The sequence below is a fragment of the Podarcis tiliguerta genome, assembly GCF_965153285.1.
Source record: "Podarcis tiliguerta genome assembly, chromosome: 1".
In the NCBI taxonomy this organism is placed as follows: domain Eukaryota; kingdom Metazoa; phylum Chordata; class Lepidosauria; order Squamata; family Lacertidae; genus Podarcis; species Podarcis tiliguerta.
The window spans coordinates 27799910-27816479 of NC_139534.1; the positions used below are offsets into that span (position 1 = coordinate 27799910).

The 16570-nt window shown below is 42.1% G+C and overlaps 1 protein-coding gene and 1 long non-coding RNA gene across 3 annotated transcripts in view; one reads left to right on the forward strand and one right to left on the reverse strand.

Moving 5' to 3' along the window:
- CERS6 (ceramide synthase 6) overlaps positions 1 to 16570 on the reverse strand; it is an 88380-nt gene that overhangs the window by 51886 nt on the left and 19924 nt on the right. For both annotated transcript variants that reach the window (XM_083412177.1, XM_083412176.1), the window contains exons 2-3: positions 10292 to 10397; positions 8271 to 8401 (exon numbers count right to left, since the gene is read on the reverse strand). In XM_083412177.1, the coding sequence (XP_083268303.1) occupies positions 8271 to 8401; positions 10292 to 10397 (237 nt within the window). The remainder of the gene's footprint in view (positions 1 to 8270; positions 8402 to 10291; positions 10398 to 16570) is intronic.
- LOC310665357 lies at positions 5311 to 7335 on the forward strand. Its single transcript, XR_014505429.1, has 3 exons — positions 5311 to 5378; positions 6858 to 6892; positions 7104 to 7335. It is a non-coding gene; the product is annotated as an uncharacterized lncRNA (long non-coding RNA).

Sequence of the window (16570 nt, forward strand, 5' to 3'; positions counted from 1 at the left end):
TACTACATCACTCCCAACACAAGGATTTCACTTACGCTATTTGCATGAATTTAACAGAGCAGACCATGGGTACATCGGAGGGTATTAGGAAAGTGTGGGGAAACAATCTTAGGAACAGTGGGAAAAAGTTTGGTCAAACCCTCCTCTATATACCATTTCTGTGAGAGTACAGAAAGCTATCCTAAAATTAATATTGTGTTGACACTGGACTCCTGTAAACTCTCATATCTAGCAAAGAATGTTCCTCCTCTCTTTTGGCAAAGATGTGGCGAAAGAAGATCGCTGTGGTAGAGCGCTCCTCTAGCTCAAATGTTTCAGAAGGAGGTATTCTCAGAGATAAATAGCTTTACCGATCAGCCATTCCACTTAGATATTAGCTCTTTTCAAACAAAGATTTGCTTGCATTGTTATTGGCTGCAGCTCATTTACATAGTAGAAAGGAGAAACGACTCCCACAAAATGTGGACAGTACGATCAAACATTGCCTTGTCCAAACATCTGACCCAAAACAGGAGAGTTGGCCTGGATAGGGCGAAATGAGATCCGTTTGATGCAATATGATTCTCATTTATCAGCTATGTTAATACTCATGGAGATACGCCTTGTCCTCCAGCGGCCCACACAACTATGTGGTGTTGTCACAAACAAAGATTGCCATGAAGATTGTAGGACTCAAATAATTTATTGCTGTTTACACTCAGCAGACCTACATTGTTTGTTGATGGTTGTGTTGCATTCGAGACTTTATGTACTACTATGAAAATCGGTAACACTTTATATATATATAAAAGAACAGGGAGATGCACTATTGCAAAAGGAAGGCTCTTGTTAAAATATGCAAAGTAGCAGGTAACGTATGCAAACCAAAATCTTTCTATTGAATTACCGTATTTTTTGCTCTATAAGACTCACTTTTCCCCTCCTAAAAAGTATGGGGAAATGTGTGTGCGTCTTATGGAGCGAATGCAGGCTGCACAGCTATCCCAGAAGCCAGAACAACAAGAGGGATTGCTGCTTTCACTGCGCAGCGATCCCTCTTGCTGTTCTGGCTTCTGAGATTCAGAATATTTTTTTTCTTGTTTTTGTCCTCCAAAAACTAGGTGCGTCTTGTGGTCTGGTGCGTCTTATAGAGCGAAAAATACGGTATGTGGTTGGAGACTTGACTGGCTTCCGGTTTTCTTCTTGGCTGAGGATTTTAACAGTAGCTTTAATATTTTATACTAACAGCATCACTTGAGACCAGTGTTATCCTAAGCCAACATACTCACCATGCATCTCTGTGATCATCAGAGGAAAATTTAGTGAGGCCAAAAACCCAAGGGTTGGGGGAGGAGGGAGAAGAGATACAACACAATACACTACATTTTTGTAGCTGTATGCCATCAATAATATAGTACGGCTGGATAAGTAGGCCAGAAACACGCAGTTGAACAAACATGTTTCTTAAAAAATAAAATTTCATGAACCCCACTCCAGCTGTTCCCAGCTGCCTAATTATTCTGGCCACCTGTTCAATCAAGGTCAGTTCAATGCAATTCTTTCCTAAGAGCGTATTTCTAGGAAGGGCTTTGCAAACACTAATGGATCTTGATCATCTGGAGGAAATGCAGGAAAACTGCTCAGCAAGGAAGTACTTTGCTACGACTCAGCCATGCCTGCAAAATGCAGCATGTAAATTACAGTACAATTCTCAATTCGGAAAGCAGATTTTTAAAGAAAATAGATGGAGTAACAGGTTATCCAATGACTGCTGCTCATCTTTGGATTTTGGTCAATTTTCCCCTCCCCCAAAATTAGCTCCAGAGAGTTATAAGTCTCTCCAAAACAAGGTGGAAAATGGCATGGCAAAGAGTGAAATGGCCATCCTCTGCTGTTTGCAGAGGTGTCCACTGGATCAAAAGCATTTCTGTGAGTGCAAGATGATCATTTGGATAATTATACTTCTGCCAGGAGATTAAATTGGATTGAGTCAGGGCTTTTTCCCAGCTGGAACTTGCTGGAACTCAGTTCCGGCACCTCACAGGTGAGTGCCATTGCCATTCTAAGAGAATGAGGGAGGTGTTCATGGTGAATTCCAGCACCTCTTTTTCTAGCAAAATAGCATTGGATTCAGCTAATATCATTTCAGTTTTTACACTTACCATCTAGCTTTATTTTTAATGGGCTCATTGTTCTGATTTTTGATTTTTTTAAAATCACTTGGGTGGCTTTGAATTCCCCTAACTGATAACCAGCTAAAATGTAGTAAAGGTAAAAGTAAAGGGACCCCTGACCATTAGGTCTAGTCGTGGCCAACTCTGGGGTTTCGGTGCTCATCTTGCTTTATTGGCCGAGGGAGCCGGCGGACAGCTTCTGGGTCGTGTAGCCAGCATGGCTAAGCCGCTTCTGGCGAACCAGAGCAGCCCACGGAAACGCCGTTTACCTTCCCGCCGAAGTGGTACCTATTTATCTACTTGCACTTCATGCTTGTGAATTGCTAGGTTGGCAGGAGCAGGGACCGAGCAATGGGAGCTCACCCCGTCGCGGGGATTTGAACTGCCGACCTTCTGATCGGCAAGTCCTAGGCTCTGTGGCTTAACCCACAGCGCCACCCGCATCCCTTAAAATGTAGTAATAGTATATAAATTAGTTAAATAAATTTAATAAAGTAGATAGGTGAGCCACAAAATGTTAGTAAAATATCTAACTCGTCAACATTATGATGGTTTGCAAATCAACCATGTTTTATACCCACTTTTCTCTACCATTTAACCAAAAAGAATTGCCTTTTGGAAGGCATGGGGAGCAGTTGTGTAGTTTTATATAAAGACATCAGCTCTTCGAAGAAATGCGGAACAACTGTTTGGAAATCACTCTGGCTGAACAACCTCTACCTCCAAGGGCACTGTATATTCCAAGTTAATTAGTCCCTGTGCCTTGCCTTCATGGGGATGAGAATGGGAGGAGAACACAACTCACCCACGAAGTAAAGATAGCCAAACGGATAATCAGATGGATTTTGCAAGTGTGCTATTTGCTTTGAGCAATTCCTCAGCAACCCTGTTGACAGGATCAAGGAGAGATTTCACTAAGCTAAGAGAAACCAAAAATTCTTATAGCTGGATGGATGTTCAGCCGAAACTGAACAGACTGAGACCATCAAGGATGAAACTGATGGTCCAAGTCAGCACTGCATGTTTATGGCAGGATCCGATACGCACAGGATCTGATATGCAGCTGCCTTGGGGGCAGGGAGCTTTAACGGGCATAAGGAGCAACAGCACAGAATAGGGAATTTCTGAAGCCAAGGCTAAAGTGGAGAGATCTGTTGGCCCTTTGGATTTCTTTCTTTCTCCAGTATCGATCACTGGGACATACTGGTAGCTGTGAAATGTTTAAGCTACTTATAAATCATCCCTGTCCTTTCTAACACTTTGATGTGTTGTTTACTCAGTGCACACTGTGGCTGCAAAGCGTGTCTCAAGTATGCTTGTGGAAAGTGTTGCCTATGAGCAAGTTTATACTAGACAATCTTATTAAAGAAATATTTTGGGTGGGACTCAAAAATCACACTCCAATCAGTCTGCAGAAGCTTTGCTGTTTGCCAGATGGAACAATCCACCCTCTTCTCCCTGCATGATGATGGCATTATTATTGTCTTTATGAAGGTTTTACAATGCTAGAAGCTGAATATCTGCATTCTCTTATGGAACATGTTCTGGAAGGTTGTTTTTGAAGGCGTTCTGGTCTTCAACTTGCCAACTTATATTGTTCCATTGGTGCCACTAACACACATCACTGACTTACCCACTAGTCAGGGCACTATGCTACTCATGTGGCTTAAAACATAAAAACATGCAACAAAATATTAGAAAAGTATAGTGTGACTGCTAAAGAAATAGAAGGCAGCCAAAGCAGTTGGCATTATTAAGTAAACAGAATTTACATTTGTGTAAAAAAAAAGCCCAACATGTAGAATAGGCCACTTTAAGAGCCACACACCTATAGATAAAAAACCATTGATCCAACAACAAAAAGCAGGCTATAGATAGGAGGCCTTTAAGAAGGTAACTAATCTCTTTCCATATGTTCCCACGGAATAGGGAACGTGGCACAACTAATAATTTTTTCTGCCTGAAGCCACATGGCATCTCAGTTCATCAAGGTTAGGAGTAGGAGGATGGCAAAGGAGATAAGGCAAAAGTACTTATCTTTTAAGGAAAGCACAGGGCTCCAAGGAAGAGTCTTAGACATGCTTCGTGCTTCTCAAATAAGTCACAGAGCTATTACTGCATACCATATATAATACGTCACAGCTGCCATTTAAACTTCAAAGTATTTCCTACAGCTGAAATGAACGGTAGATTTTCTCCCACTTCCAGAAACAGCCCCCCTCCCATGTCAAGTGATCTTCCAGAGCAATATTGTAGGAATAAAGAAAAGCCCCCACCCCACCTCCATTCAGGTGTCCAGAACTGATGCCCACTCCTGGGACAGTGCAGCAAAGAGCCCCAGATTAGACCGTGCCAACTGCAGGGCTGGCTCAGGATATAGTGAGTCCTGTGCCTGTCCAGTCCTGCCCCAGAAATGCCTTGTTGTGTGGGATACCAAAAGCAGCACATTCTCAGTCCTCTGAATAACAGAGAATAAACCGAAGTCATCAAGTTTTAAGTAATCTGAAAAGCTTAGTCAAATCATTATATAAAGTTTAGGAGTCGCTTTATAAAGGGACAAAACTCTAGTAGAAGGATTCATCCACGGTTTTTTTAGAGAAACCTAAATGAAGCCTGCAAATTGCTTCCTTTGCTTTGCAGGTCCTCTCCTCCCAGGAGCACGTTTGGCATGTCGTTCATGCAAGAGAAGCAGAATAATCATCAGATAATTTGCCTCTACCACAGTGGAGAGACTAATGGGATAAGCAAGTCACTTTCCATCTTGATATGTGCTTCTAATACAGTGGGAGTTGTGAGGGAGGAATGGTGTATTTGGGTCTGTTAATTTTCGATAAGGGCTGTAACAAAGCCACATTCTGTGCCAAGTTGGCAGAGGGAGGAGGAGAACAGGAATGAAAGCAAATAAACCTGTTCAGCCCACAAAAGAGGCTATTGCTTTCTTAGAGATGACAAACATCGTAATCAGGCAGCTTCTTCTTCTTCAAAAAAAGGGGGGGGGGCGGTAAGGAAAAATATAGACATGTTAAATTTTTTTAAATCTCCATAATCTTCTCTAAGACAAAATCCCAGACAATGTTAATGGCTACGCAGTGGTGACAAGCTGTTATCTGCTTCACACACTCCGCGTCACTCAGTGTTAGCTGAGATAAGAGGACAGAGCAGCTTCCAGAAGACACAAGAAATGTTTTTTTGTATATTGCAAGATAAAGGGGCATCACCTGCAAGGTAAAAAAAATGTAAGGTAAGGACAACACCTGCAGGAAGCTGCTGGCAGTGTATATCCTCACCTTTTTCATCTTCTGTGGGCACTTGTTGATAAGGAACTATATGCCACTGGACTTGCATGAATGGAATTTCTCCCATTGTTTTACTTTCCCCTCTTCCCTGCACCTTTTACCTGGGGCCCAGTAACAAACCCTCCCCGAAAACCCAGAAACTAGTTGGTAAAAGAGGTGTTTCCAGACCTTAGCCCCTCACGGTTGTAAGACCCCCTTAGCAAGTAACACGTGCAGTTCACTCGCCGTGTATAACACATGTTTTGAAGGACTATTCTCTAAAACTGAAAAGCGGTGTCTTCTGAGCCACAACAGTTATCGGGGAGGTGAAAGAAGCTTTCGAAAACAAGGCCACGTCGGGTACAAGTTAATTATTGAAAAGACGTTCAAGGGAGCAGTGAAACGTATGGGAGGAATGGTTCATGCTTTCTCGCCTGCTTAAACATTTAGCAGCCGTGTTTACCTCTTTAGTGCAGAGAAGAGGAAAAGCAGCCATTTCCTCCAAGTGCCCTCATTAGGATCTGGCTGTTCTGTTTAGGGTGGAACACTCCAGGGATTCATCAAGGCAATTCCCCCTACCACATATAGCAGGGATGCCCAACAGGTTGATTGCTATCTAGCGGTCGATCCCGGTCGATCATGCCCCCCCCCCAACTTCGGCTCATTGCCCCCCACAATAAGCTCAACAATTTTGGCTCATCCTCCCCCCAAAAAAGCTCAACAACTCTGATCAATCCAATGGGTAGATCACTGCCGGTTTTTTTATAATGGGAATAGATCACAGTCTCTTGGAAGTTGGACGTGGCTGCTATATAGTATTGAAAGATGAGATGGGAAAGCAAATGAAAGGGCATTTTCTTCCCTGGCACCTTGAGCTTACTGCAAAATTGGCTTTGCTGCCCATCAAATTCTATATAAAGTTTGGGGAACAGGAGCCAAGACAACATCAACTCTCCTCTTTTCATAAGTACCATCAGTCTCTCGGGGGCCTACTCTGCAATCGACTTACATGTAGTATGGCTATTCCCCAGCAATTTTGCCTCCAGATCATGTCCATAGGTTGTTTTGGGCTAGAAACACTGAGCAGGAAAACTATAGACTGGACCCAGGTGCAAATTCCTGCTTAGCCACATAGTCTTTTCAAAGCTCAGTCTAACCTCTCTCGGGGTTATTGTGGTGATGACTAAAACAGGAGTGAATGATTTGCAGGCCGCTGCTACCAAACTGACCAACCTGTTGACAAAAGATTTGTAGCATAAGACACGATGTACGCAGGAAGGTGCATCGTGCTTATAAATATGTAAAATGCAGTATCTGGTTGAAGCCACAACACTGAAGCCACAAAACCATGAGAACAATTCTCATCCCAGGTGTTCTCAAAAGGGCATTCTAATGCTGCTTTGTTCTTTCTTTCTTTTTCTTTAAAAAGGTTGCACATTTGGAACTAACACAGGTCTCTGGATAGTAAGTTTCAATGCAACGGGGCTCCAATTTTCAGAAGCCTAACTACATGTTATGAAAAAGGCAAATAAGTGGCAAAAAAAAATTTGACTCAAAACTTCCAATTTCTTTTCAAAATCATATGGTTCATTTCTTCATATTCTGTTACTCACAAATCAAAGTTTTTTTAAAAATTTTAAAGTGCCATAGTGCACTTTCATTCGTTGTCTTACAGGTCACTAAGCAGGAAGCAACAACAGAGGACATGAATATTACAAAAGCCCTGAATTAGAAACTGTGTTCAACTGAAGAGACAGCTTTTCCCTACAAGGCCAAGATCACAGCAACTTAAAGGCACCTTCAGTAACCTCGGAATAATCTGAGAGGCGAGGGCTTGGCTCGAGTAGCACATTATGCTTCTGCACGTTTTATGAACCTTGGTTTTATAAATTATATATTGAATAGTTCTTTAGGTGCTTCACAACCTCATCTTATTTCTCTATCCAACTTATACGTTAGATACTGCCTAAAGAGTTGTATATTACCTGTTTTTCTATCTGATGAGATAATTTATAATAATTTTCTTAATACCTGAAATTCTAAAAATAAACTGGTTCGAAATCACCATTCCCTTACCTTCAACATTTATTGCACATATTCATATCCTCCCTTTCAGGACACAAATCCTTCTGTGGTAGCTTACAAGGTGGGGGCAGCAGGAAACAAGTTGTTTAGTCTGGCTCCTTATAGCTGCTAAGAAGATACAGCTAAAATACAGATACAGCTAAAGCAGGTAACTGACTGGCAGTCAGGGTTTAACTACCGTATTTTTCGCTCTATAACACGCACCCGACCATAACACGCACATAGTTTTTAGAGGAGGAAAATCCGTAGGCATGCCACTCGTAGTCATTCCCTCCATAACACGCACAGACATTTCCCCTTACTTTCTAGGAGGAAAAAAGTGAGTGTTATGGTGCAAAAAATACAGTAAATTCGGCCCATAGGTCTCTAATTTTACCACAATTGGCATAAGGGACACTAATCACCCTATTAAGTAGGTTCTGCTAAGATGAATCCCAGGCCACCTCAATAGCTGCAGAGCCAGCCTTATACAATAGCTAGCACTGAGTTTGGATGCGGGGAACCAGCTAAATGACAAATCTGTTCTCCTTATATCCTGGTTCCTTTACATAGCTAGAAATTACACCTGATTTTCTCAGCTGTGTTTGAAATGATTTTGCAATCCACATGCACTGCAGTTATGAAGCAATGCTATACTATGAGAAGCCAGTGGGGAGGGAGCCTACCCTTGACTGTGGGACAAAAATAAAAAATAAGCAGTGGAGCAAAACAAAGAATCCCCAAAAGGGAAAGGAGGGAGGCAGGAACAGTTCCTTACAAGCTTTCGCAGAACCTTCTCAGAGTGCTCGGCTTTTCCTGATTGCGTCTCTGTCGAAACCAGCGCTGAATACTGCGAACGTCCCAATCCAGTTGCTTGGAAAGCCCTTCAAGCCTCTTCTCGTCTGGATGCTACCAAACAAACAGGGAAAGGATCAAGAAGTCACTCCTTTACTGACAGGATAGCATAAGGTCAATTAGTAACTACAAGCTAATGACTATCATTCCCTCAACCCGGTTGGAGAAGATTGTTTTAGCCCATAACTAAACTTTATTTGCAGACTGTTCTTCATCAGTTAGGTAGTGATCCCAGAATATCGGAAAACATACAGTTACAAAAGCATAAAGTTAAAAGCACCATTAAAATTAAAACTGGTTCTAAACGCAGCATTATAAGTGTATTTTATAGTATAGTGTATTTTATAGTATAGTATAGTGTATTTTAAAATGGGGTTTCAGAGTTTTTAGGGGTTTTTGAATGTTTTATGTAGTTTTTCAATTTCACTGTTCTGTATGGGACAATGACAATAAAGATATCTATCTATCTAAAAAAAAACATACTGCAAGCAGGAAGTGGCCACATTGGTTCACCCCACATATCTGGTGTTTAATTTATGTATTAAAGGTATGTGTGTGCGTGTGTTTTAAAGTTTGCAATAATGCTCCTAATGTAGGCATATTACTTGGGTATAAAGCCTATTAATATTTGTGGTGCGTTGCAAACTAAGAGTGCTATTATAAAAAGCAGCTCTGACAAAGAGCTTCCAAGTTTTGTAAGCTCCTCATAAATATTCAACAGCTGCATGTAAAGAATGTTCTTAAGAGCTGAGCCGTATGTTCAGCAATATCACATGTTACAGTTGCACTCCTTTAGAATGTGCATGTATGGGGTGGGGTGGAGCAGGTGGAATCATAGAATCATAGAGTTGGAAGAGACCACAAGTGCCATCGAGTCCAACCCCCTGCCAAGCAGGAAGACCCACCTGCTTAATGTGACTCTACAAACAGGGAGGAAAAACTCCTTGGCAATGCAGGTTGCAATCTTAAATATGCCAAGGTCTGCAACTGGTGCAATAAATGATAATAAAGAGTGAATGAAGGATTCTAAGTATCCAGTCTGTTTTTCTAAGGCAGTAATTCCTGTTGCACAGCAGAAAGCTTTAACTGAGCTTCTGGAGGGCCACCATACATGGGCAGTGGGCTGCATTGAAGTTAAGAAATGAATCAGAATGAGATTTGCAGGTGGAATAAACCGCCGACCTGAAGATCGGCAAGTCCTAGGCACTGTGGTTTAACCCACAGCGCCACCCGCGTCCCTGCAGGTCGCTAAATCTGCCAACAGGCATACAAAAAAGTATGAACGATTTCAGACCTACCTGGAAGCAAAGAATAATGAAGAACAAGAACAAACCGTCCCTTGTGGTTTTGAGAGTCTGTTCCACGACAGTGCATGTACTTTGTGCATGTACCTTGTTAATATATCTAATCAGAAGCTTAACAATGATGTTCCAATCTTGCAATCTTTCTATCTGATCAGTAGTTTCAGACAATGACAAAGGTTGCAGAAAGTTCAGCATACACACACACACACACACATATATATACTTATACTGTGTGTGTGTGTGTGTGTGTGTATATGTGTGTGTGTGTGTGTGTGTGTGTGTGTATAAACATACATATATACCGTGCAACCCACATCCCAATCTCGGATCTTGGAGATGAATTGCACTGGGCCCCTTAAAACATTAATCAGTTCTTTTTTACTGACACCTTGAGCTAGGTGACTGGGTCTTGAAGCACTTTCATACAGCACTCACAATGTAGCATCGCTCCAGCACATTAAATGGTGGCCCCCCAGAGCCAGACACTCCCCAGAGCACTGCTACCAAACAGTAAGCCCATCAGGAAGTCCACCAAATGGCATTTTGCCAAGGGGCCCACTCCAACCCAAGTTATTTCATATTTCATGACAAACCTATCCCTTCTCCCAAAGTAAACATTTTTTTAAGGTGCATATTGTACCTTTGTAATTGCAGTGAAGACTTTTTCAAGAATAGCATTAGGCTGAGCTTTCCGTGGTCCATTGGCCTGGACTTTTAGGCCTAAGGCACATGGCTTGGCTATAAACCTACAATGTTAAAAAAAAAAAAAGCAGAGGAAAAATAAGGCATTAGACACAAGTGGTCAGATAATCAAAACAGCTCACTGCAACTCATTCACATAGCAGGAGAATGTGTTTTCCCAGTATGTCTCACCTGGCCCCCTGCCATCAAACTTATTCAGGGAGGATGAAAGCGTGTTGCAGAAGCTAAATTGTAAATAATAATTACAGAGTATTACAGAGGCTGATTGTCCACTTCTGAAGCTTTACTCCACAGATCCTTGTGTTTCTAGCTGGAGATTTAGAGAAGTAAAAAAAAACCCCCGGAATATTAACCTCTGCTGCTGTTGCTTGTAACTACTGTAAGCTCACAATTACAGAGGAATTCCTGGATTACACTAATGAACAGAAGAGAGCAAGTCAAATGCTGGGTTTAAAGACAGAGAAAGCTTAACACCCAATAGGAATTTAAGCTCATTTTACAGAGAGGTGGCCTGAGACAAGAGCAGTTTCTCTCCTTATCAGCTCATCAAATATACAAAAAGAAAAGCATTTCCGCAGTAGCAGACAATGGCAATATCCACATACCACATAGTAGCCAAATACACACAGAGACAAAATTGTGCCAGGGCATTCCTGGGCTGCAGCAGAAATTTATCTCCCCTAATCAGGCTTCTCTTGGCTGACTGGGTATTCACTGCATCAGAACAGACTCCCTCCCTCTCCCTCTCAGTGGCAAAAGCCAAACACAGATGAATTCAAAATGAATAAGAGCAAGGACAGTGTCTAACATAAGCTATGTTCAATTCATATCCCAAAGTAGCTAGATTAGGAAGCAACCTTCAGTTTTGCTCTGTGCTTTCAGTTGCAGAGCCTCCTACAAATATGCCTGGACAGGACTCCAGGCCCCTATATCAGCTCCATGATGAGCAAGCAGCTGATAAAAGGCTTCTCGCATCCAACTTTTGAGTCCTACAAGTTGGGGAAAGCTTCAGCATATCATGTTAGCATTATTGGCGCGGGAGACTTGCCAGAGGGGTGGGGTGAAATAGCTGGCAAGCCATCATACAGAAGCAGCTTAGATCCAAGGGTGGGGTGAAGTCTATCACTTATTAATTAAATAATAAAACATTGCTGAGTCACAGCCAACAAAAAAAAAATCAGATATTAGAATGGAGCTGTTGACAACACTTCTGTTTATCAGTGAAGCCTGGAGACCTCCAGTGAATGTAAAGAGACTGCCGACTGGGGAGGAGGAGGTGGTTATACGCCAGCACTGGTTCCCATGATCACAACACTTTAGTCATGTTTACATCTGAGCCAGAGCTTTCTTGCACCATTGCAACTTTGGCATGCAGTGCAAATTGGCAATTAGCTGTAATTACTTATTTTATATCTCCACCCTGCACTTTGTATTTATAATTGTTTATTTTGCTGCGTTGCACAGGGCTGGAATTTTATCCTGGTTGATTAGCAGATCCACTGCTGGAAGGTGGAGATATATATTTCTGGGCGATGGTGGAGAGGTGACATTCCCACATTTTCCTTTTCTGTGCAATCTGAAATCAAACTGCATGGGCAGAGGGACAGATATCTGGAGGTGCTGGTGATCAGGCTAACTGGGATTTTCAGGCATTGTCGGTTTTGCAGGGAGCGTCTCCATCACATCATATGTTAGGTGTTAGGTAGGAGGGCATGCACTGAGGTAAATGGCCTTGTGGGCCAAATGCTGGACCTAATTAAACACACAGTCCAGAGGTCTCCCCCCCCCCCCACTGTCTTTGTTTCCTGTCTATATTTAGCACCAAGCTCACAGGGGCTGTCACCATAGGCTGTACTCCACAGGGGAGGCTTTAATGTAAATACAGTGGTACCTCGGGTTAAGTACTTAATTTGTTCCGGAGGTCCGTACTTAACCTGAAACTGTTCTTAACCTGAAGCACCACTTTAGCTAATGGGGCCTCCCGCTGCCGCCGCACCACCAGAGCACGATTTCTGTTCTCATCCTGAAGCAAAGTTCTTAACCTGAAGCACTATTTCTGGGTTAGCGGAGTCTGTAACCTGAAACGTATGTAACCCAAGGTACCACTGTAGTGTATCAGTCCCAGAAGATCTCATCTGTAGTCCTAATGCCTAACACAACACATACATAGACTTCTCCACAAACACCTATGGAAATGCAGCTCCTTCCCAAAGATAGATAGGTAGGTAGGTAGGTAGATAGATAGAGGAATGCAAGTGCATCTTCCCTGCATTAGCAAGCTAAATTCCATGCTGGCCACATCCAAACATCAGCTAGAACCGAATGCCACTTTTTGTCAAATGGCTCTCACGACTATGTGCAGTGGGTCAGACTCCTCCATTGCAATGAGTGACACAATTCACTCAGGTGTGGGTGGGTGTATTATAACAACAACAACAACAAACAACATCAACAACAAACAACAACAACAACAATTTAGTTATACCCTGCCCATCTGGCTGAGTCTCCGCAGCCACTCAGGTGTGGGTGGGTGTATTATAACAACAACAACAAACAACAAACAACAACAACAAACAACAACAACAATTTATTTATACCCCGCCCATCTGGCTGAGTCTCCCCAGCCACTCAGGTGTGGGTGGGTGTATTATAACAACAACAACAACAAACAAACAACAACAACAAACAACAACAATTTATTTATACCCCGCCCATCTGGCTGAGTCTCCCCAGCCACTTCGGGTGACTCCCAATTACATGTTAAAAACACTACAGCATTAAATATTAAAAACTTCCCTAAACAGGGCTGCCTTCAGATGTCTTTTAAAGATAGGATAACTGCTTATTTCCTTGACATCTGAAGGGAGGCTGTTCCACAGGGTGGGCGCCACTACCAAGAAGGCCCTCTGTCTGGTTCCCTGTAACCTCACTTCTCGCAATGAGGGAACCGCCAGAAGGCCCTCGCCGCTGGATCTCAGTGTCTGGGCTGAACGATGGGGGTGGAGACGCTCCTTCAGGTATACAGGTATATATATACACATCCATTGTTCCCAAGCATTTTCTCTGCCAAGGAATTTCAAGATTTTCTGGATTTGAGCTGTAGCAACTCTGTTTAAAAGCACCTGAGAATATCAGATAACTACAGACGCAACTAGAATGAGCATCAAATGTAGCAGATCCTTTCAATATTTCACCAACTCATTTGTCTTTCAGGTTGTTCCCAGAGAGATAACAAAACCTCAATTCTGCTTGTTAATTTTTTTTTACCACAAATATGGATGCTATTGAGCAATCTAAAGTCTTCTCGGTTTTTAATTTAAATCCTCCAATTTAAAAGACTTAAGATAAATGACCCCACTGTACTGCAACCTTCATAAGTCTTCAAGGAACTCAAAAGAAAAAATCCAATAGCTCTTTTCCATTTGACTCACTGGACACAGAACATGATCTGCTTTAAATTCTGTTTGCAATGCAAAGGGGTGAGGTTCATTCAAAATTACCTGCCAACCAGACAAGGGTTCCACCAAAATGTGGTCCATGGACCACCAGTGGTCCATCAGCTTCATTCAGGTGGTCTGCAGAAGTAATGGGGCAGTAAGGTGGCTTTGCCTTCCTTAGAGTATTGATGTCATGGCTGGCAGAAAGATAGGGAAAGGCACAGAGCAAAGAGGCTAAGAAGGCAATTGAAAGGAATGGAAGGTGGGAATGAAGGATGCAGCCACAAAAAAAGGGAAGAAACTAAGAGAGGACAAGTACGGTGCATTACAATTCTGAAACAGGCAAAAAAATCAGATGGTCCACCGAGTCCATCAGCAATTTTCTAGTGGTCCGGGGGGGGTGTGCCTGAGAGCCACTGAGCTCCATGTGCAGAAGCCTATCATGTGCAGCATAAGCTGTTGAACATATTATCTCCAAGAAGGGAGATGTGTTTCATATGTGAAGGATAGTCAAGTTTAGTGTAAATACAACTCCATCACTGGGTGATGGCCATCAGCAGCCTTAAACCAATCCCCACGAAAAGATACAACTTTGCACTTATTGCAAAGTCTGTCTGGGGTGTTTCAGGTTTGTAGATTTAACACATAATGTGATTTCCTAAAGAGCAAAGGGATGGAAAAACAGAGGGCATGATGGGGAGAGAGTCTCTCTCATATGAAGTGGCATTTCCAATGGTATTTTGAAAAAGACATGCTGTTCCTTTTCCAACAGTTTCACAGCAGATTTCCTCACATTGCCTACATTCTGCTCGCTAAAGGGCAGACTTTTGTTTTGGATTTGTAACTGAACTAATCAGGATTTTAAAATAAAAATTAAAAAGTGAGACAGTTACCCAGAAATAAGAGTTTTTTTCCTAAATTACTGCAGGTCACCAGATTAACTTCCAGCGTTCAAGGATATTCCCCCACCCTGACGTCTAGATATGGGAAAAAACATTTATTTAAACACACAACAGATATCATTGTGTCCTTAGCCAAGTCCTTCTACAGTACTGCTTATGAAATAACTGGTAAAATATGCCAGATATATCTGAGTAGCTTTTATATTAAATTTAGGGCAAATCACAAATGCTTGCGGATGGGGATGGCAATTTCAAGGATTACATTTGTGGGTGGGATGAAGGTCTTAAGTGGCTCAAGCTCAGACTTCAATGGAATTGCACCCATTTATGTTAAAACAGATGGTTACAATTGTCCAAAATTACACAGTATTTTGATGTCTTCCAAGGTTTAAGTGATGCAAATGACAAGTAACTGCAGACCATCTAACCCACTAAGCTGTTAGTACTATGTACTTAATAGATACAATACACACTTTAAAAGTTCCAGCCTCCTGCTCCATAGCCTATTTTCCCCAGATGTCCATTCAATTGCTATCCCAGGCACTCATGTTCTCACCTTCCAAAGCACTACCTCTCTTATTCCATCTCTCCTATATCTTTACTACCCACAGCCACCTATTCAGACACTAAAGTTTCATATTTTACCTGCCACACTCTGAAAGCAGCCTGCCTACACCCCTTTCCTCTTCATACTTGATATCCCAAAGTCACTTCCGAAACTCCCCACCTCTCAGACACACACATGCACGCATCACCTATGGTAAATAGAAAGGAGAAGGCAATCGCCTATGGTTCAGCTCCCAAGCTACTACTTATGGCATTACAGGCAGACTGGATAGCAGCTTAGGGTGGCATTCAACCTATTTTTACTCGGGGTAGATCCACGGAAATTAAATGGGCCATGACTAACTGGGTTGATTAACTGCAATAGGTCTACCCTTTGCAAAGATTTGTTGAATACCACCCTCAATCTGCTTCAGAGGATTGTTTAAGAATAAAAGAGGAAGAGGGAGCATGTATGAAAATCCTGAGGTTTTTTGGAGAGCAAGGTTAAGATATCAATTCAGCAAGCAACTTGAACAACAGTTGCGAGCAGAAAGCTAAAGATGGCCATAGCCACACCAGTGTAGTTGCACTTCAGGGAACTATGTAGTCTCTGTGAAAGAACAGGCTATTCATTCCATACTTGCTAGTGTTTCCAGACTGTAAGCCACAGGAACAGTTTGCTGACTGCAGCAATGCAAGAGGTATGAATCGGAATCACCAAATCTGAAGGGGAAATTGTAGTCCTCGTCAGATGCAGAAAACAAATCATTAGCCTTCCATCCAATCTTGCCTTTCACTTCCAAGCCTTCTTCCCTCTTGCATAGGGAAGCCATTTCACCTACACCCTTTACTACAACTTGTAGTATCTTGCCCCAACGAGCACAGCTGGCAGAAGCCAAAAGATGCTGAATCCTAAAACCCCTCCAGCAGCATGGCTAGAGGATTAGGATTGCAGCTTTAATGATGGAATTGTTTTTATCTTTGGAGTTGCTTCTACTGTATACCTTGTCAGACACGTTGAGTGTCTCTTTCGGAATAGAAAGGCGGGGCAGAAATTATTCAACAGATACAAATGTTGTAAGCCTACATTCATAATTGTTAGAACACAATTTTAGAAAAGCACATACAGATGTATTGCAAAGTCAAAAATTAATACTTCACAGCCAGCTGGTGAACATCTGATGCAATATCTAAAAATAAATCGCTCTTTAGGCGTACGTTTTTCGAAACAATTGGGGTGGAGAAGAAACATTTGCTCATTTGTGCTGGTTTGGATGTTAATATTTCTAATGCATTTAATTCAGCATATCAGTGCTTTATAGGAGGCATCTT